This window comes from Melozone crissalis, unplaced genomic scaffold, assembly GCF_028551555.1.
Source record: "Melozone crissalis strain CALT ecotype California unplaced genomic scaffold, PUWL_Pcris_2 ptg000036l_1, whole genome shotgun sequence".
In the NCBI taxonomy this organism is placed as follows: Eukaryota; Metazoa; Chordata; class Aves; order Passeriformes; family Passerellidae; genus Melozone; species Melozone crissalis.
This window is the reverse complement of record NW_026535814.1, coordinates 21606844-21628817: the sequence shown is the minus strand read 5'-3', so window position 1 is coordinate 21628817 and position 21974 is coordinate 21606844. Positions and strand designations below refer to the sequence as shown.

Genomic DNA, 21974 nt, shown 5'->3' with positions numbered 1-21974 from the left:
TAATAGGATCTTCTGTAAGTAGTAAAGGAAGGCTTGTTGTGCTAAACATTAGCACATTCCTACAATACTGACATCTCGTTTAATTTATGCATTTGTTATTAATTACTTTTTTATGTAAAAAAGGGAAGGCATCACCATTTTCTCTGTTAATAATCTCAAGTGCTTTCTATTTCAGGGAAAAAATCCTATTTCCTTTAACAGCTAGAACTTCTAGTGGTTGTTCTTTAATTTAAGATATTGATAATCTGCATTTGTGTGTTTGAATCTTTGTTTTGTTTTGGTATTTGAAAACTCAGAAATCCTTTGCTGTGCTTCTTTTTTAGGAACAGAGTGTGAAGATCTTATAGAGGAGTTGCTGTGTTGCCTCATCCAGCTCATTGTTGAAATTCCCCTCTTGTAAGTAGGCTTTTTTTTTTACTTAGTCTTCTTTTATAAACTGAGCATTTGAGAGACTATGAAACTTGTAGTAATGGGTTTATAATGTTTAAATAGTTGTATTTGAATGTTCCATGTGATGGAGCAGTACAGATAATGATAAGCTGCTGCCAGTGCCAGCCCTGAATATTCTATTGGAAGAAGTACATGATGAACGTCTCACACCCAGTTCAAACCATCAACAGAAGTTATTCCATTTGTTTCAGGTACCCCTGTCAGCACACAGACAGTAACTGGTGGAAATGGTTGTGCTCATGGTACAGGGGAAGGTACAGTGGAGGTGTCACTTCAGCTCTGGGGTATGCAGTAAGGTGAAAACTAAAGTTCTTCTGCAGTTCTGTGGGGGTTTAAATTGAAAATAAATCATACTGTGCTATTTAATACTGATTTCTAAAATTCCGGTGAATTGATGTCCAAAGAAGGGACAAGACAAATTAATAAGTGGAATGTTTCTGTAGATCTCCAGATTTGTTTACATGGCTTTTTTTTCATGCATCTGTTGTATTTGAGAAATGTTGATTCCGTGTCTTGTTGGGAAATGTGTCATAAAACATACTTCGGTGTTTTATGTAGGAGAGCATGCTTTGTTCTTTGGAAAAAAAAAAAATGTTCTTCCACTTTTGTGGAAGTGTTCTGATGAGTTTTGACTATTTTCCCCATGATAAACTTTACCAAACCTAGAGTGAACAGTGTCTTTAGTGTTAAATTACATTGTAGTCTGTGTCTAAAATGTAGCGCCCCAGCTGAAGCATGGCAGCTTTGGAGGAGTTTCAGATTGTCTGTTGCAGTGTAGTGTAGAGCTCTGCTATCTCGTGGCTGGGATTGTTCTTTTGGTTGGAAAACTGACAAAGATGCAATGTTTCTTGAGACATTGCTGTCATTAAATGCAGCTCTGTCAACGTTAACGCGAGGGGTTTGTGTAGGTAGAGTGTAATGAATTAGTGGTGTGATTCAAAGTGTCATTCCACAGAGCTAGTCAGGACTTCCTGGAACACATACAGGCTTTGTTTGGAGCAGATTAGAGGAAGTACAAAGGGCTGAGAGGACTGTGATATACGGGCAAGTTCATAAATCCTGCAGGGTTTTATTTTTCTTTCTTGGAAGCACCCGTGTGTAGTTCAGTATCCTTCATAATGCCTTTCCAGCAGGAGAAAGTACGCCAGCATGATAGTTCCTCACCCACTTCCACAACTGAAGCTCTCAGCAGCTCTGTTTCTGTGTGAGTCTGCTTGCTGCAAGTGGAAGCAGCTGCTGGAAGCACTTAGATTACTGTAAAATCCAATGCTAAAATGGCTTGTTTAAAAAGAAAATTATAAAGCCTGTCCATAATTTAATATTCATCTATATCAAAAACATACACTTCATAAGAGATAGATGTGGAAGATTTTTGTTTTGTGGTTAGTTTGGTTTCTTTTGGTGAAATAAGTTTTTTTAGCTAAACTTCTCCTGAAACAGAATGTTGCTGATTGCTAATAAATACTAACACTTACAAAAATATGTATTACTGTCTTGTTTATCACTAGAATACGTTTAACAGTGTGATAATGCCTTAACTAAGAATTTTGTTCCCATACATCGAAAGGGAAATAAGTAGGGGAAAGGACATAGTGGAGATCTTGTGTTCTCTAATACGCAGTCCAACTATGTTCTTCAAAAAGGTGTTATAAGGTATTACTTTATTATTAATTTTGTTCAAGAGAGTGATCAGGATTGCTTTCATAGAGAGTGTACTTCTTGCTTCCCTCTCTCTTCCTGGTCAGTTATCGCTAGAGATTCTTTCCCTGTTCTGTTTCAAGGGATTAGTCCCTTTTTGTCTTTGGCTGGAATTAATCAAGAGAGCTGCAAGCCTAGTATGTGAATTTGGGGAAGGAATAGATTGAGTGGAATAGATGAAATATTCAAACTTGTAATGTTCTCTGTGTCAGAACTTAGGATTACCTGTGAGAGAACAGACAGTTTTGGCAGCTTGCAATGGCACTGTAACAGAATGTCTGTCTGTAAAGATACTATCAAAGATTAATTATTTTGGTGACAGACCATTAAAATCTCCAAGCTGAGCTGGTCTTCAAAGTATCTTTCAGAACAGCAAAGATTTTGTTAAGAGCATTCAATAGCCTTAAACAGGGGATTTGAACAATTAGTGTGTCTCTTGGGTTCTGCAGATGCAGTTTGGTGAAGGGGTGGATACAACTGGCATCTGCTGTCTGAATAGATTGCTTGCCTGCACCCCAGTTAAAGCTTGTATTTTTCTCCTTCACTGAAACTGTAACAATATTTTTAAAGCATGGAATGCCATTTCCGTGTTCAGAATGCAGGAACAGAGGTACCTGTGCAGCTGTTTTGCACTCCTTCCTTTTGAACTTGTTCTGAATGTCGCTTCAGGTGCTTGGGATACCTGTGTGTGGTATTTTGCACACAGATTTGCACACACAGGTACATAGTTGTTCCAGACTGGTTGGAGAGCAGCCCTGAGGAGAAGGATTTTGGTATATCCTGGTTATACCCCAGAAGTTGTGAAAGGCTGGACATGCCCCAGCCATGTGCACTAGGACCCAGAAACCTCCTGTGCCCTGAGCTGATCCCCAGCGTGGGCAGCAGGGCAGGGGGATCCTGCCCCTGTGCCCCTGGGCTCAGGTGAGAGCCCACCTGCAGAGCTGCCCCAGCCCCGGCTCCAGCAGCACAAGGAGCTGGAGCTGCTGCAGCCAGTGCAGAGGAGGCCACGGAGCTGCTGCCAGGGCTGGAGCCCCTCTGCTCTGGAGCCAGCCTGGCACAGCTGGGGCTGCTCAGCTGCACCAGAGAAGCTCCAGGGACACCTCAGAGCCCCTGCCAGGGCCTGCAGGGGCTCCAGGAGAGCTGCACAGCCCCTGGGGACAAGGCAGGCAGGGACAGCAGCCAGGCAATGGCTCCCACTGCCAGAGGGCAGGCACAGATTTTGGCAGATTGGGAATTAGGAATTGCTGGCTGGGAGGGTGGGCAGGCCCTGGCCCAGGGTGCCCAGAGCAGCTGTGGCTGCCCCTGGATCCCTGGCAGTGTCCCAGGCCAGGCTGGATGGGGCTGGGAGCAGCCTGGGACAGTGGGAGCTGTCCCTGCCCATGGCAGGGGGTGGCACTGGAGGGGCTTTAAGGTCCCTTCCAACCCAAACCATTCTGGGATTGTAAATATAAGAAGTTTGAGCTTGGCAGGGACACAGAATTCATGAGGGTTCCAGTCTTTTCTTGGGTATGGGCAGATGTCACTCATCTCTGAGCTTGCTCTGGTTATCAGCCTTGGCAGAATACGCTCATTTATGTGTACAAAACAACCTACAGCATACTTGGAAATTGCAGGTGGACTGTATTTCTCAAAATTAATAAGTAAGGTGTGGGATGTCGAAGAAGATAAATGTCAGATCTCTGTCCCTTATTATGAAGCTGTTTTTTTTTTTTTTTTTTTTTTTTTTTTGGTAAGAAAGGCTGCAGAACCTTTCTGGGAGGCAGAGCATTTCTGGAAGTGTCTCAGTTTTTTACAGGGAGTTTAAGAGAATCTTTCTCAAAGTTAGTTTGTATTGGAAAAGGCAAATGTGCTTTAAGGCAGAAATAGGTTGCAGTTGGGACTCTGGAACATTGTGATGCTGTGTCTGAGAGTTATTAAACATATCTTGAATTACCTTTCTGAAAAACAGGCTGTGCTGCATTGTACAAAATGCCAGGGATAAAGGTTTCAGGTTTAATTTTATAGGAAATACAGTTTTCATCAATTAGACTTGTGCGGTCCCTTATAACCCTGGTGTTACCATATGTTGATGTTTGATATATGGTTCCCTTGGGTGTGCTATGGATACTCTTCTTTTTCTTTGGTTTTGCTAATGTTATCACTCAAGAGTGTACACTAATGATTCGAACTGCATAGTCGGCGAAAAGATACAATGTTAGTATTTAATTGTATGACTGCTATGTAGAAACTATTGCTAACATTTTGTTTCAGGATGGAGCTCCCAAAGCTTTAAATTATAAAGGCTTCTTTCAGCAGCTTGTTAAGAGCTGGTATCCATAACTGAACATCTGGTTGTTATCAGTGCATTTTCACTTCATTAAAAACTATAAATGCATGTGGAGGAAAAATGAAATACTGTGATCTAGTTACATCACTCCTAAGTAGCACCCTGTGGTGCCAGTACAAGTTAGCTGATATTTCTATTACATTCCCTTATTTTCTCTAGTTATGGTTGTTTTAGGGTGCAGTCTTAGTTGTTTGGAAATGTTGACAAAATTTAAATGTTGACAATCTTGACAAGATGTAAATGTTGATAAAGTTTTGACTCATTTAGGGATGCTCGCTGCATTTTATGGGAGCTTAAAAGTCAAATGTAGGAGGAAGAAAGGCAGTATAATTGATTATAAAGCTCTACAAAGTAACTGCAGTGTAGGAAAAGTGCCATGTACAGATGATTAGATGTTTAGGCTTTCTTTTTTGCCAGTTGTGAGTAGCAAAGAGATTAAGAAATGTTTTCTGTTCTAGCTAGGAGTGCCATATTTTAATGATTTTTGTTGCTTTCAAAAGAATAGGTCAGAGTAGTTCTTTATAAAAGGAGTCTGTTCAAGGAATTTTTATCAAGATTGCAGTAGCTCCATTATTTGGAAAACATGTGACTTTTGCATTTTTGGCAACTTTGTCTAATCATCAAAGGCAAACTTCCATCTGTTGAAACTGAGGTTGAAGGTAGCGAAAATATCCAAACTGAGAGAGATTTGTGTTTCTTCACTTTGAAGAGCCTCTAAGTTTAAGACTATTGTGCTCTGTTTAGGAGGGAGCTGATTCATATAAAGGGAGTTTTATTTACTGCTGTAACTTGGGGTGGTAGGAGAACCTTTATCTGTATCACATATTCTTACTCTGTTCTAGTTTATTTTTTATTTTAGACTTGGATCAGTATTTTTCTGTGACCTGTTCTATCTGTTCACTAGTGTGCTTTAATTTGTAACAAAATTCCTCACCTCAAAGCACAGTATCAGAGGTCTGTGCAGTTTTTTCATATATTATGCTGTGTATCATATTCCTAATAATCTGCTTTCATATATGGTTTTCAGCCCTCTTTCCACAAAAGATGATGAGTGTTGAAAAACCTCTGTTTGCAGGTATTTGGGGCTGAACAGCAAAGACAGAGAGAGACTGTGGAGCAGGTTCACTTTCACTTAGGCTGCATCACTGATGTGATTCTTATGGTCTGGCTCTGTGTAGAACTCTCTGATGGTCTAATGTAGTTGTTTGATCACCTGGGTCATCTCCTCTTTCCTGGAAGCTACACCTGAGAGTCTCTGCAGCTGTCCATTTCTGTAGGAATTTGGGCTGCTCTGTTGTGAGCTGTTGTTTGAAAAGTAATGTCTTTTAATTAGTTTTAGTGGATATTGGCAACAAGACATGGTGATATGAAAAGTAAAAGGAGAATAATACAGCTTCTGTGCAACATTTAGAAGTCCAAAGTTTATTCTAGGATTTTTAATCTGTAGAGGGAAGAAATAATTATCAGTGAGGCGACAATATACACAGTCACATAGTCCCAGATGTTTAAGAAACAGGTCTGTGAAAAAAGGCTCTAGAATAATGTTAATCCTTTAGGTACAACTTCAGAGTATTTCCATATTGTTGATGCTCCAAGGCTGGAGCCCCTCTGCTCTGGAGCCAGCCTGGCACAGCTGGGGCTGCTCAGCTGCACCAGAGAAGCTCCAGGGACACCTCAGAGCCCCTGCCAGGGCCTGCAGGGGCTCCAGGAGAGCTGCACAGCCCCTGGGGACAAGGCAGGCAGGGACAGCAGCCAGGCAATGGCTCCCACTGCCAGAGGGCAGGCACAGATTTTGGCACATTGGGAATTAGGAATTGCTGGCTGGCAGGGTGGGCAGGCCCTGGCCCAGGGTGCCCAGAGCAGCTGTGGCTGCCCCTGGATCCCTGGCAGTGCCCCAGGCCAGGCTGGATGGGGCTGGGAGCAGCCTGGGACAGTGGGAGCTGTCCCTGCCCATGGCAGGGGGTGGGATGAGGTGATTTTTAAGGTCCTTCCAACCCAAACCATTCTGGGATTTTTTGTTCTCTCACCCTATTCTTCTCCCAGTTGAGAATGCCCGGCATGGGGGAGATGCAGTACGAAATGTCAGAGATTCTTTCTGCTTCCAGTCTGTGTTTGCTGAGTGCCCCCCTGGGACATCTCCCAAATGTTTGGAGTCAGCTGTAATGACTGTAGAACATTATCAGCTGCCACAGTGCATATGTGCCATCAGTGAGTGTAAAATTAGGAGTGTTTCCAAGAGGAAAGATTATGTTCTCTTTGAGTTGTTGTACTTGTATCCTGAGACTGATAGCCAGATATTGTACTTGCTTTTCAGTTTTAAAAACTGATCCTATTCTCTGTGGTGACTCCTCTTTCACCTTTCTGGTGGGCCCTCAGGAAGCAGGGAAATGAAACCTGGTTCCTGTATGATTTGAGACTTTTTGTATGAATCAGCCCTTTTGGCAACTCTCCTAAATTAGAAAATGGGTTACCTTTTAACCTTTTAATACTCGGAGTAGACAGTTCTGGCTGGGTGAAAGTTCGGGAAAATATTTGAACAGGGAGGGGGCTCGGTCTGGGGGTGGGAGTTGAAATTTGGAGTTTGGTTTTTGACTGTTCAGGCTGTTTGCTCTGTAGGTGTGAAATAATTTATGAGCTCCCAGCCTCTGTGTGCTGATATAGAAATAGCTCCTTTTCACTGAGTAATTAAAGTGTTTACAGCAGCATGTGCCTTCATAGTGTTAATTGGAACTCGTAGCTGAGATTTTCCTCTGTGGTGCCTCTGTGCTTCACCTCGGTTCCTCTGTCACAGACCTCTCTCTCACAGGCAGGGAACAAAGCTGAATGACTGGGAGCATAGAAAGCACTTGTGAGCAGTGCTTGGTCTTGGAGAGAAGCCAGCAGCAGCAGGATGGTGACACATAGGTAGATTGTTGAAGTTCTTGGTAGGTGATGCTGATAGGAGGTCATCCACATGGTTTTGAATTGATAAAGCAGATGCCAGGATACTGAGGAGTTGTGGTTTTAACAGGATCATAGTTTTTTTGTTCTGTGTGGGGTGATTGCATCATTTGGGAACAGTATTTGGGCTAAGGTCCGACAGGGCTTGGAGTAACCTGGTCTAACAGAAGGTGTTCCTGTCTGTGTCAGGGGGTGGAACTGGATGAGCTTTAAGGTCCTTTCTGAAACAAACCAGCCTAGGATTTGATGATTCTAATTTACAAGTTTGCCACCAAAGTCAATAAATAAAATAAATTAACTAAAATGTATGTTCTTGGTTGAAGACCAGAAGAGAAGTGATACTCTCTCCAATCCATGTGTTGGAAGAATTAGGTACTGCACCAATTTCTCTAAAGAAGTACTACTGTATGTCTAAAAGCAGCGCTGCTTTAAAGCAGCTGTAGAGGTCCCAGAGGAGTGCAGGATCTCTGTTACCTACCTGACAACACAGATTAAAATGGAATGTGGTCTGACTCAGTAGAAATTATTTCTTAGAGGCTGTGGACTTTCCATCCCTGGAAGTGTCCAAGGCCAGGTTGGACAGGGCTTGGAGCGCGATGGGGTGGTGGAAGGTGTCCCTGCCCATGGCAGGGAATGGGACTGGATAAGCTTCAAGGTGCCTCCCAACCCAAACCATTCTGTTATTCTAATTTTTGTCTTTTGATTTAATAAGTTGTTATCTAATGATTACTGATTTATTTATGATTATAAATCATAAAACTCTGTAGTCATTTAATTAAAAAAATTTAATTGAAATGATCTGGCATCATTTGCTTTTGGAAGGAATCCATTGATGTATCAGTTTTTCATTGAAATGTAGACGCCAAACACGTGTTAAATACACACATTTGTTATGCTGGTATTGGGGAATCTTGCATTTTGGAGCTCCTCATTCTATGACGAATTCATTATTTAACATAATCTCGGATAGATATGACATGATCTGTATTTTCTTCAGAGAGTACATGTTTATGTATAAGGTTTGTTGCCAGAAATCAGTTTTAGCTTGGGTGTCTCTTGGGAGAACTTGGGCCTGCTCCATCCAGTCCCAGGATGTCCCTGCATACCAGGTATGGTACCAGGAGGGTATACCAGGCATGGGGTATACCAGGAGGACAGCTGCCTGGGATAAGGAAGAGAAACGATTGCCATGAGTTCTGGACTTCAGTCTGTCTCAGATTCTTTCCATGTGAAAGACTCAAGATGTCTTTTGAGAGACAGACCTGTAGTATCTGCTGACTTATCTTCCTGATATGGGACTATATCTCCCTTTGGAAAGGGGAAGGAGAAAATAAGTGGAAAAAAATTGAGAATAACTAATGAATCCCCAAAAGGGAAAATCCAAAACAAGAGAAAGAAAAGACCTCTGCATGTTTTGTTACATTGCTTTGTGATCTCCATTTGCATAGAGTGTGAGCTCTATCTGTAGATTTTTTAATTTGTTTTGCAAGACACTTGAGAAGTAAAAAAAAAAGCCACAGAAGCTCAAAACAACATTCTAGTTTTCTGAAAGAAGTAGCTAAATAATTTTGACATGTAATTGATACATGAGTTCATTATTTCTGGTTTCCTCCTTATCTGCAAGCAAACAGTTTTCAGGGGAAGTTGAAGATCAGCATAAATTCATGTAAAGTCATTCTATATGACTGATAGCTTTGAATAAAATAAAAAAAAAATCAAAACCAAGTCCTCCTATTATATAGTCTCTCAATATAAATAAACAATGTGTTCTTTGAAGTTGAAAGAAGTTCCTGGTAGTTCTTGTGATCCTTTAGAAATGCCTGAGTTTCAGAAAACCATACATTTTACCCGTGGTGGAGAAAATAATTTTGCTCTGAGGCTTTATCATTGTGCTGATAAATTAAGGGTGACTGGACCTGAGGGGTTACCCCAGATATCAGAACCCTGCTTGTGTTTATGTCAGAGCAGATTTAATTTGAACAGATTCTACAGGTTTGAGTGGAGTGTTTCTACAATTAAATGTGCCCTGTCTGGGTTTTGAACTTAGAGAAAATCAGAGCAACTCACTAAGTGGGACTGCTTGAATTTACCTTTCTGGTATTTTTCTGTCTGAGTTATATAAGAATATTGAAAGCAGATTTTTTTTTTTTCCTTTATAAAGTGCAGTAATTTCTTAGTTTATTTTTTATGCTGATTCTTGTCAAAACAGAAAATTATTTTGTAATGTTTCCTCAAATTTGCTATTCCACTTGTGTGGGTTATAATAAAAATAAATGAATGAATGATTGAAATGGAGAAAAAGTATACTAGACCCCAAAATTTGTTTCCTTTCTGAATAGTGACCCAGTGCATGCTGTAGTATGTCATGAAGTTGTTACCCTTTTCATTCATCACCTTGGGGTAGGAGACATTGTTCTGGTATTCTCAGCTGATGTCATAATGATAAGTTTCTAAATGTTTTTCTTATAATATCAAAAAAGTATTTTCCCAAACTGTTGCTTTTATTTTGATAGAAAAACATTTCTCAATTTTTTTTTTTTGCTGGTGGCTGAGCCTTTGATAATTTGATGTTATGTATGTATTTAAGTCTTCTTTGCTTTGCTTGGGATGCGTGTGGGTGGCGGATTGCACAGCTCCTCTGGTTTGGAGAGGGAGCGGGCACTGTTCCTAGTGCAGCCTTGCTTCTGGCTCAGATGAGTTTGCAGTGGAACCAGATCAGAGTGTAACCTCTGGCCTGATCTAATTATCAGCATTTACACTGGCGAACTTCCTCAGGAGTGGGCAAAAAGTCAGGTAACTTGCAGAGAGTAAAAGTAATTCAAAAGGACATCATGATTTTCAGGAAAATGTTACTTAGGCAGTATGTCCTTTCCCAACCCATAACTTCAAATGTTTGGGGTTCAAATACTCAAATGAAGTGAGAGAAAATAAAAAGCAGTGAATATGCACAACCTTCATTTTTAAAAACATTTTTGTATGAGAGGTGGTGCAGTTCTGTGGATTGTGATCCAGGAAATTGTGATTCCAGTTTGCTGTTGGCTTTGAGTAAATAACTGCACTCTGGAGAAACTCTGGCCTGGAGCTGCTGCAGAAGAGCTTAACTTAAGCTCTCTGTGCATTGTGATGCATGAAATTCTTGTTTTCACACTTGCCATTAATGTGTGTTGTTTGCAGTGTATCTGGCAGCACACTTGAGAATATTAAGCTATTTGGTTGTATTAAAAATTAGACTGATTTCTTCTAAATAAAATGCTGTGTGTTTTAGTGAGGACCACACCAGCTCTGATCCTGAGACTAATGAAAATCTAGTCCTTTCTGGGGTCAATTTGTTTTGTTTTGGGAGATTGCACTGTAGTTTTCAAATCATCATTGTTTGAAAGTGCACTTAGTTTTATGCTTATACCTGTTCTAACTGTTGAGTATAAAATTTTTGGAAGGTGGCATTGCAACAAAGAAAAATTTAGCACCACTGATTAACCAACATAGATGCTGATTTGTTCTTTGGTGTTTTGATTTTTTAAAAATCTTAAATAGAGGTACTATTAAATATTTGCATTTGACAATAATAAACAGATTTTGAATTTCCAATAGGTCCCAGGTCAGAAAACCTTGATAACTGTTGCAGGGAAACCATTGTAACTTAGCAATACTGGATTGTGAAGCATACTGTGGAAATTAAATAGTGACAGTGGGAGAAGCATTAAAAGAACTTGTGGTAACAATAACAATACTTGATAACAATATTTCTGATGAACTGCAGGGTGGTGCTGTTGCACCAAATGAGGTACCTCATTTTGGAGGACGTAAAAAATGGTCTTTGGTTGAAAGTAGGAATGATACTGGTTCATGTCCAAGTTAGTTCATTGCGTTTTAAAAGGTTTCTTGCAGTCTGCAATTTGTTACTGATTTAGGAGGCAAATGCCGTTTTTCTCTCCCTTTTAAAAACCAAATTTGTAACAAGGTCATTATAGGCAGAGGTGGGAACAGAAAGCGCAAGATACTTTTAATAGTGTGCCTGTCATCTGTTTTGCTGCACAGCCTTTCCTAATGAACCTGGGCTAAATGAACTGTGCTGAACTGTCTGGTGTCTGTGTTTAAGCATTGCAGCTCATTCTTTGTGATTATCTTGAATACCTTGTAATACTTTGAAACTTTCTACTTCCCTGTTACCTCAAAAATACCGTTTAAAACTGAGCAATGTGTCCTGATACCCTGAGCATTTTGTACACTTGAGCTGGCATTTGTAGATTACAATCTTCTCATAGGAATCCAGTTTTCTTGGCAGATGGAGCTGTGTTAGGCTAGGTGGACATTCATTCCCTCACTTAGGATGATGGCTTTGTGACAATTTTGTTTAATAGTACAAAGGACACACTTTTGAGAGATACTTAGTATTTTGAGGAAGAGGTGTAGTCAGTCTATCAATTGCAACTTGAATGCCATGAGCAATACCTCTTTTTACATTGTTTTGTCCTTTGGTGTCTGAAAAAATTGCTTATTCTTAAGAAAAACATCCATTTTTGGTATGAAAGGATTCTGAGTTTCTTCAATTTGTTGTTTACATGTTCCCAGTTGAATCTCTCTGTGCTACACAGTGTCTAACTTCAGGTGAAGCTACCAAGTATTCTTGGAAATCAGCCTGTAAACAACTCAGTAGATTAATCTCTGTAATTTTCTCTTTATTCTGCAGAGATATTACATACAGCATTTCCTTGGAAGCCGTGACAACTCTCATTGTGTTCCTTTCCTGCCAATTATTCCACAAAGAGATTCTGCGAGAGAGCATCATTCACAGATACCTGATGCATGGTCGATGGTAGGTCCTGCTCTGGGGTGCTGCCTAAGGGCAAAGAAAATGCTGCTGGTGGCTTCTTTAGGTTGTTTGAAAACAGAAGGCAGCAAAATATTATCGTGATAGAAAATTTGTTCTGCTCAAAAGAAAAGAGATCACAAAACAAACATCTCTAAAGGCTCTTGGAGGGATTTGGGTGGAAAGTTCACAGCCCAGACTTCAGTAAAACTAATTTGGAAATAGCTTTTATATTTTGAGGTTAGTTTCATTAGCTTTAAACAGTATTTAGTTTTCAGGATGGTTTTTTGATTCAACAATCAATCTTGTAGCACTGCAGCCTGGAGAACTCAAGTCCCTCAGAAATGCTAGGGCTTTCTTGCCGTCCAGATAAGCAGCAGTCCTTGGAAAGATGAGTACACATGCTGGGCTGAGCTGAAGGGAACACTTAGCCGGGGGTAGACTTGTTTGTGTGAGTAATACCACTTGCTCTGGCAAGTTGGTGGTTGTGTTCAAGTGCTTTCACTGTGGCTTACTTGGATTTTAGTCAGGCTTCCATTCATTCTCTTTCATCTTCAAGTTCCATGTGGGCAAATTTCTCATAAATGTATTTATTCTCTGGTTTCCTGAAGTTTCTACTTGGTGTAAGAGACAGATAGTACTGTGACATGCAGGGGAAGGAGTGAGGCTCAGCTTGGAGCACTGGGCAGACTTCAGCCTGAAACATCAGCAGGATAGAGCCAGAGCCTCAGGGTGTGTGGGGTATCCTTCAGTCTCTGGATGGAAGGAATCAAGGGTTTGGGGGAAAATGGGGAGTGTTTGGGGGAAGACAGTATGTGATCTAAGAGGTCTGATTTGGGAGTAGGAGAAGCCTGACCTCTGGAGAGAGATGTAGGAATTTGGTGGCTGGGAATCGAGAGCAATATGAACAGATGGAGTGATACTGGTGTGACATCCCACCCCTAAGGAGAGGGAAGCTCCCAGGATTTGTAGATGTTCATGATCAAAAGGAATGACAAAAGTCAGAGGATCTGCCAAATTTTATTAGTAAATTACACACTTGGCATGGAAAACAGTGTTTGTCCCTGATATTCCAGTGTAAGCGCAGTGGGGTTTGGATAAAGGTGGGGGGGTTCTGTAAAAGGAGAAAGAGAGGGACACAGAAAAAGAGAGAGGTTGGATCAAAGAAGGGGAGAGAGAAAGGAAGAAAACAAGAGAGATCACCAGTCCTGACTCCAGTGTGGATCCAGCTGATGGGATGTCCTGGGGCCCTGGGCTTTGTGGGGCACATTTAAATCTTCCACTTGCTGGGGAGAAGTTTCCCACCTTTTGTGCAAGTCAGTTCTCATTCACAGTGGTTCCTTCAGGCCTCTCTGGAAATGGTTTGGGGCTTTGGGCCCTTGGATGGGCTCAGAGTTCCCCCTGCAGAGCCCGGCCCTTCTGGCCCTGTCCCTGTGCCAGGCTGTGCTTTCCTGCAGGAGCCACAGCCAGGAGGTTTGTCCCTGAAATGCTGCCCTGCTCCCACATGGCCCCTTCTCCAGCCACATCCTGGTCTTCCTCGGGTGTGTTTCTACCAAGTGCTTGCTTGTAATTCCCAAAAACCCTTGGTTGGCTCCACACCATGCAGCTATTGTTGTTTGGGACATGAACATTAGCTCCTTACCTTCTCGGATACTACAGATGGTCAGACAGTCTATCCTAAACAGAGTTCCTTCTTTTCAGTTCTAAATCAGATGGGAATTGGAGTCAGCTGTTTGCTGTTGTGGAAATGCTACTCCATTTTGGAAATACTGTAACCTTCTTGTTAAACCCAACAAATTCTACTGGCATTTTTCAGATTCATTGATGTGAGGTTGGTTGTTTCATTGGTCTTTGCAAATTCCTAGAGTTATAGAATCTTTGAGGTGTGAAAAGATGTTTAAGATTGGTTCTGAGCTGCACACACAAGCAAAAATATTGTGGGTGTAGAAAGATGCTGTTGGTACCTCTTCTGTGTTACTAGAGCATGGAGTGAAAACTGAAAAAATACAGCGTTCCTTTCCATTGCATAAATTCTTTTCCAGTTATGTCTTGAGGTAAGTGAATACAATGCAAACTAAATGGTTTATTTAAAAGTAGTATTTAAAAAACAAAACCCAGAAGGCAGTTTTCATGATCCTGCTGTGGAAAATGTTCCTTCAGACCCTTGATGAAGTCTGGGCAGCTTTGCATGGGCAAGACCTTGGTGTTCTTTTCCTTTCCAGTCTTGTCAGCATTGGGAGAGTTACTGACCATCTTTAATGCCAAACACTAGCATTTGCACCCTAACTGGACTTTGTTGTGCCAAATTTTGTGAGTTGTGAGTCAACTAAATTTTTTTTTTCCTTTCCAGTCTCCCATACACCAGCAGACTTGTGAAAACTTTGCTGTATAATTTCATTAGACAAGAGAGAAGCCCTCCTCCAGGGACCCACGTCTTTCAGCAGCAAACAGATGGAGGAGGACTGCTCTATGGAATTGCATCTGGGGTGGCAAGTGAGTCTGATTTTCTATAAATTGTATTTCAGACCATATGAAGTATTGCCTTCTGTGTGCCCTCTCTTGCAGACACACCTGTAGCCCATTTCTTTTTCAGCAAGTGATACCAGTGTAGAAAAGCTGTCCACAGGCCTACGTGGCCCATCTTGAGATGTGTTAGAATGTGAAGCAATTATACCTGCAGGACAGCAGATGGTAAAAGTATCACCTAGCCCCTGGGTTTTTTTACTCACACATTAAAAAACCCTCAACCAACCAAGTAGTGCCCTATTTGATGAATCACATACTTCAAGTTACTTAAAGTGTTGCAAGAAATAGTTTTACGTGCGCATTTTATTCTTTACAATTACTCTGTGCATCTGGTGACCTGCTCTGTGGCTCTGCTTAAACGAAAGACTGGTTTAGGTGGTCCCAAGGGGTCCCTCCTAGGAGGGCTCTTTGATGTAAGGGAGCAACCTAGATAGGAATTTTTGTAACATATTGTGCCTTTCCCAGTAAGTTGACTAATGTTTTTTCCTGATCAGTATGACTAGATTCTGACCTTTCCCAGAATGTTTGCTGTAGAAATACTGCCCGAAGAATAGCAGACTTGATGCCATTTGTTGTTCAGAAGAAGGTTTCTCATTTTTGTTATACTATACACTCTGTTTTGTTTGGTGGCTGCTCCCTTCCCCACACCAGATGTGTTTTACTGGTATATAAAAATCTATCCTAGAGGTTTTTTCTTTTCCACTGAATGAGAATAAAACATAATACAGTGCTAACAGCAAAGGTAGATATTATTTTCTTTCTCCCCGATAAACTAGAGAACACTTTGCAAGTCAGTTGCTGTTAAAACCGATACTATTTATTTAGCTCTTTTGTGAAATCAATTCACTGGCAGCCTCCTGAGGGAATATTAAAGTTCAGGCCGCAAGGGGTCTGCCAGAACTTGCTCTCGGAGGCAGTGCCCGCGTCCCTCCTCAGGGCGGCAGTAACAGCGCACGGCTGCTGCGCTCAGCCCCGTCCGCGCTCCGGGCTGCACCTCCGGCGCCGCGCCTGGCTCGTGTCCCTAACCCAAACCCAGCGCAAAGCAGTGGCTGGCTTTGCGATTCACTTACACGCACGCCAGGTTAATTAAATTGTTCCTTGCAGTGCTTTATTCGAGAGTCCCATCAGGTATATTCTTCTCCTTCGTTTCAATTGCAATGAGAAATTGCCCTTAACATGTTTTTCTGAAGCAGTTTTCAGTATCTGCATTGTAGTTTTTCAGTTTTTGCTGCATGTTTTGGTACGTAGTATTACCGGAGTAATTGCTGTTATTTATGTTATTATTAATTCTGATCTCTCCAGTGTCTTTCTGTGTCAGTGCTGCCACAGGCAAAACACTTCTTCCCCTCTTCTGGTTACTTGACTGATTTGTAAATGCATCCATATTGCCACCACTCAAGCCTCCCTCTGTAACACTTCTTACATGATATCCCCTGTGACTTTTTACCCGTTGTATATTAAGTTTCCATTTCTTAATGCAAACTCTTAAGATTTCAGCCTACATCTGTTCTTGTCTCTTCCTACACTCCCACCTCCTTCACTCCTCTTGAACCATTCCCTTAGCAACTACCTTGGCATACGCCTACGCTTGTTTTCTTGCTTCTTTCATGAGTACCTGAAGTGCCATCTCTTAGCCCGACAAATTAAGTGTCTTCATTTAAAGCTTTAAGAAGAGGAGCCTTTTTAAAGAGCTTTCTAATTTCCTGCCTGGGAAAAGGGAAAAGAGGAGTACCACATCCTGTTAAAAAACAGAAATGTTTTTTCTGTCCATGCCCAGACAGTTGCTTGAGATTTTTAAAAAAATATTTGCCTATATGTGATGTTGGACTATAGGTGAAACGTGGGCACAGTAGGATTGTAGAGTAAATGGCATATTTACCTGTCTGATCTCTGAATTAACTCTTATCAAATCAATACTTTGGTTCATGTAGCCTCAGGTACATGGGTAGAGCATAGCACAAATGAAGATGCAGCAACACGAGGTGACAATCTGTTAGGGAACAAAAGGGAATTTTGAGCAATGAACAGCTGTGGAAAACTTTGATGTGATTTCTGTATTGCATTACTTTTTTGTGTTTTGTAATCTTTACATGATAGAAATTGAAAGACTGGAGGAATTGAAAACTCACTTCTGTGTTGCTCGGTGCCTTTTAAATACCACATAATGCTTAAAGTAAGTTTACTGAAATAGTCTAAATACAATCTACTTAGGATGAAAGGAGATAGGAACCTGGTTTAAAAAAAAGTATTTTTAATATGACATTTCAAGGCCTAAAATAATTATTGTACATGTTAATTATTTTACTTGATACCACAGTTGTCTAAATTATCATGTGTAATGTTACTCCTGTTTTGTAGTCACTTGCACTGCAGCAGGAGATCAACAAACTCTTACAAGCACCGTATTTTAGATCCACCCTCCTTTTCCTTCCTTGTGATTCAGCAGCAGTGATAATTATACACGATATGAGCAGAATTTTACCCTTTCCCACAGTTAACCTTCTCCTGCTTCTCATCCTTCATAGCCTGTTTTTCTTCCTCTCATGAGCTTCCTCTGAAACCACACAACCAACATCCTCACACCAATTACTTCTGGGTTTGGCCTCTGTCTGGATCCAGGTTACCTCTGTGCAAGGACCTTTTTCTGTCCTGGATATAAAATACCTGGATTGGATTGTCCTGCCAATTCTGTTATGCTCCAATAATTAAAGAAACAATGGTGGTTTTGGAAGGAGGAGAAAAATAATGGTATTTATTTTTGTGACTTCATAAAGGAGATTTTTCTCTACTGAGTCAACTTTGCTTTGTCTTTGTGGTCTTTCAGTAGGTGTACACAGTAATTGTAAAGTGCTGCTAGATCTGGGGCAGTGTTGTGAAGCATAAATGACATTAATATGCATGGCAGTAGAATTTAGATATTAGAAACTCATTTATTGAAAACCAGAAATTATTCTTGGTTCACAAAGCACATTGAACCAACTTACCCTCAAACCCAAGTTTTTTTGCTGGGTCTAAGTTCCCTCTTCTTTTTTGTTGAGATTTCTTAACATTTGCCAATTCATAGTCTACAGTCAACTAAGTTGAGACAACTTTTTGTGGACAAGCAATATTTTTTTAAATTATTCATTTTATTGCTTGCAAAATAGAATCCTTGTTAGAGTGAGGAACTGCCAAGCAGATGATGTGCTAAGACAGGGAATGATAGTGCTACTCAAGACTGTTGAAAAATAAGTCAATTTAGATGGTTTCCTTTGAAATAGTTGATCCAGTTTATACTTTGCTATTAAAAACAACTCCAGACACTAATGCATCTGGCAGAAGTGAGGAGTTACTGCATCAGTGGGATCTTATTGACTTGGTTTGTGCTGTTAGGGTGTTTATAGATGTGAGGGGTACAATGCTGTATCTGTAAGGAGCTCAAGCAGAGTCACTGACCGGATTCAGCTTCATTAATCAGCCAAGTCATCATCATAACTAATCTGCCACAAAAATGCACTGTTGTAGCATTAATAGAAATTGCAGAATTCAGTGTGTAGTGATCAGTGATGGCTTGTTTTCTCATGTCTGTATACTTTGGTTGGAACTAGAGAAATATTCCTGGCCATTGATGATGTTATATCAGGCAAGTATATGCTTTACTCTGCACTGTACTGTTCAGCATTAGGATACCTGAAGGTGTCAGACCTCTGTTGTATATCTGTGATTTATATACACTATAGGTTATTCTATTTTTTTTTTTTTTTTTTGCTGCTACTCTCTGGTTAATAGAAGCATTTGAATGGTAATTTTTAACTTTACAAGAAAACTGTTTATTAATATTTAGTGTTTTATGTTACTACCTGTTTCCTCTTCAATTTTGTGTAGCCTGATTTGTAATATCTACATTAAAATATATCAAAGTAGAGAGACACAAAAAGATACTAACAATGTGTCTGTTATTTCCTATTGTTATGGTTTCACCAACCTTTACTTCTGCTAGCAAATGCTACACTCTACTTGCTTCTACCTTCCAGATCCTTTTTGTTATGTGTCACAGGTCTGGTGTCTATCTCTGGTGCTTAGTCAATGCTTAATTGCCTCTTCATGCCCACCACAATGGAAACATACATTTGAGCTTTCTTTTCCAGTTCTGTCTGTTCGTTTTCCTTCTTGCTTACAGTCTGTAAGTGTCATCCTCTTGATGCTGTAACTATGATATTTTCCCTTGTCTGAATAGGAAGATTGAGGAAGTTTCCAGATCTTTAATCTTTCACTTAGTTCCCGTGACAATGTGCCTGACACAGAGCAAAGTGTGCGGCTGCAGTTCAAGCACAGGTACTTTGAGAATAAATAGTTGAGTATTCTGGTTGTGTAGCTGTGGCAGGGGCAGTCTGCAAGAGCTGCACAGGTGCCAGAGCAGCTTCATCCTGCCCAAAATCTGTGCTTGGGTGCTACAAGGACCACAGAAGCTGGTTCGAAATTGGGTTGCTGCTGCCTGACCAGTGTCTCAGTATCGCCTTTGAGAGTTTTCAAGTTTTTATGACAAAAACTCACCTTCTGCCTTAATTGCATTGGTACAGAAATATATTGTGTCTGATAAGTATGTGTGCAGACCAGAGATGTACTCACTATCAAGCTCTTAGACACTTCTCTGATGTACACTGTGCCATGTATGTTCTGTTTCTTGTAATGTAATTTATCTTTGTGTATTTGCATAGTGTGAGAGTATACAATGGTTATACAGCAATAGCACTTCTGGTGGCATTTGTCCCCAGCTCCACCAGGCTCTTGGGATTTGAATGACAAGGATCTGAAACCAGAACAATTGTAGTATAATTAAGAAATAATGATGCTCCAAGGGCTGGAGCCCCTCTGCAGCTGGGGATGTTCACCTGCCCAAGAGAAGGCTCCAGGGACACCTCAGAGCCCCTGCCAGGGTCTCAGGGTGCTCCAGGAGAGCTAGAAAGGAACCTAAGACAAGACAAGGAGGGGCAGGACACAGGGAATGGTTGGTTTCCCACTGCCAGAGGGCAGGGACAGATTTTGGCAGATTGGGAATTAGGAATTGCTGGCTGGGAGGGTGGGCAGGCCCTGGCCCAGGGTGCCCAGAGCAGCTGTGGCTGCCCCTGGATCCCTGGCAGTGCCCAGGCCAGGCTGGATGGGGCTTGGAGCAGCCTGGGACAGGGGAAGGTGTCCCTGCCCATGGCAGAGGGTTTGGAATGGTTTTTAAGGTCCCATTTCAACTCAGACCATCCTGAGAGTCCATGAAATTGTTGATCAGTCCTGTTAGCTTCACCAACATTATTTTGATAGTAAACCACTATTAGTCAGAACTAGCTGTACAGGTAGCATGGGCTTTGCTCTGTGAGCTCTGCTCTTTGCACATACACTGACAGTAGTGACAGAAAAGCATGGTTTCCCAGAATAGCAGTTTATACTATCATTTCCTGGGCTTGATAGTTCTGAAAAATCTTTGACTCTGAAGAGACTTATCAGTATCTATAGGCAGGTGTCAGAGCAGGGATCAGACTCTCTTTGTGGGACCCAGCAATGGCACCAGTGGAACTGATGCCAAGGAAGATCCACCTGGACTTGAGGAAGAACTTCCCTGTGCAGTGACTGAGCACTGAAACAGACCAGAGTGAGTGTGGAGTCTTCCTTGCTGGGGGATATTCTAAACCATCTGAACACAATCCTGTGCCGTTACTTTGGGATGACCCTGCTGCTGGAGGGAGCTGGGACCAGATGATCCACTGTGGTCCTTCCACCTTTACCCATTCTGATATTCTGTGAAACTGTACATTTTTCTTTTATTTTTGGACAGGCTGGTGCTCCTGGGGACCCTTGACTGCCACCACTCCACCCTTGTGACAGTGACAACATTTTTCATACTTAACATTGTGGAGGCTTATGTGTTTTTAAACTCTTTTCTGTGATGTCTTGCTGGCACTGCCCAGGCTTGTGTTGTGCAGGGAGCTGTGCTGTAGCTCTGTCAGCTGTTTGGAGCAGGGACCATCAGTGCACAGCACAGCAAGGCTGTGGTTCATGACTAGAGCTTCTGATTTCTGTGGTCATACAAACCCTAATTGTAACCATATGCTTCAGCTTGTTTACTGAGAGTGCAGCAGCAAGTTTCACGAGGTGTGCTGGTGATTTATCTCCCTGACATTTATCCTGATATTCCAAAACCTGAGCAGCTTCAAATAACCCATTATAAAAGAGAAGAGAAAACCTATTGGCTCAAAAATGGTTTTGCTTTAATTCTTTAGGGGAAATTGCTTGTTAAAGGAAACCAAGAAGCAAGCTGATGTATTGTAACAAAGTTTTAAAAGTTGATATTTTGCAAGGATTAGGGCTAGAAAAAAGGAATTTTATATGGCTGAGAAGGAGATATTTCTTGCTTTCCAAATTCTTCTTTGCTCTAGAGAATTATGGAAATAGAATTGAGATAGACAATATTTATAATTAAAGAATGTCAATAATCATCTATGTAAAAAAATGAACTTGAGCAGCAAAAGCTGTTATGTTTGACTTTTTCTTAAAGTCCTATAAATTTTTTCTAGTGGATGGTAAGAAATCCATAGCTCTTTGCCTTATAATTGAGTGTCAACAAGAATGTTCATTTCCTACCTAATCTTTATTTTAGCAATAAATGTGCAAAGGCTTTAAAAAGTATTTTTCAAGTTCATTTTTGAGCATATTTCAAATGACAAAGATGCTTGACCATCCATGCTGTCTAAGAAACAGTCCAAACTCTCTGAGTTAAAGGTTTGGTACCTTCTTGCTGTGGGCTGCTGCACTTCTTGTACAGTGTTAACAGATACTGGGCTCAGGTGAGAGCCCACCTGCAGAGCTGCCCCAGCCCTGGCTCCAGCAGCACAAGGAGCTGGAGCTGCTGCAGCCAGTGCAGAGGAGGCCACGGAGCTGCTGCCAGGGCTGGAGCCCCTCTGCTCTGGAGCCAGCCTGGCACAGCTGGGGCTGCTCAGCTGCACCAGAGAAGCTCCAGGGACACCTCAGAGCCCCTGCCAGGGCCTGCAGGGGCTCCAGGAGAGCTGCACAGCCCCTGGGGACAAGGCAGGCAGGGACAGCAGCCAGGCAATGGCTCCCACTGCCAGAGGGCAGGCACAGATTTTGGCAGATTGGGAATTAGGAATTGCTGGCTGGGAGGGTGGGCAGGCCCTGGCCCAGGGTGCCCAGAGCAGCTGTGGCTGCCCCTGGATCCCTGGCAGTGTCGAAGGCTGGGCA

General features: G+C 41.6%; 1 protein-coding gene across 3 annotated transcripts in view; it reads left to right on the top strand.

Moving 5' to 3' along the window:
- DYM (dymeclin) overlaps window positions 1–21974 on the top strand; it is a 209594-nt gene that overhangs the window by 29455 nt on the left and 158165 nt on the right. For 2 of the 3 annotated variants that reach the window (XM_054283294.1, XM_054283293.1), the window contains exons 6-8: window positions 324–396; window positions 12105–12230; window positions 14575–14717. In XM_054283294.1, the coding sequence (XP_054139269.1) occupies window positions 324–396; window positions 12105–12230; window positions 14575–14717 (342 nt within the window). Of the gene's footprint in view, window positions 1–323; window positions 397–641; window positions 747–12104; window positions 12231–14574; window positions 14718–21974 lie in introns of all 3 variants that reach the window. The other variant, XM_054283296.1, reaches the window with a different exon arrangement.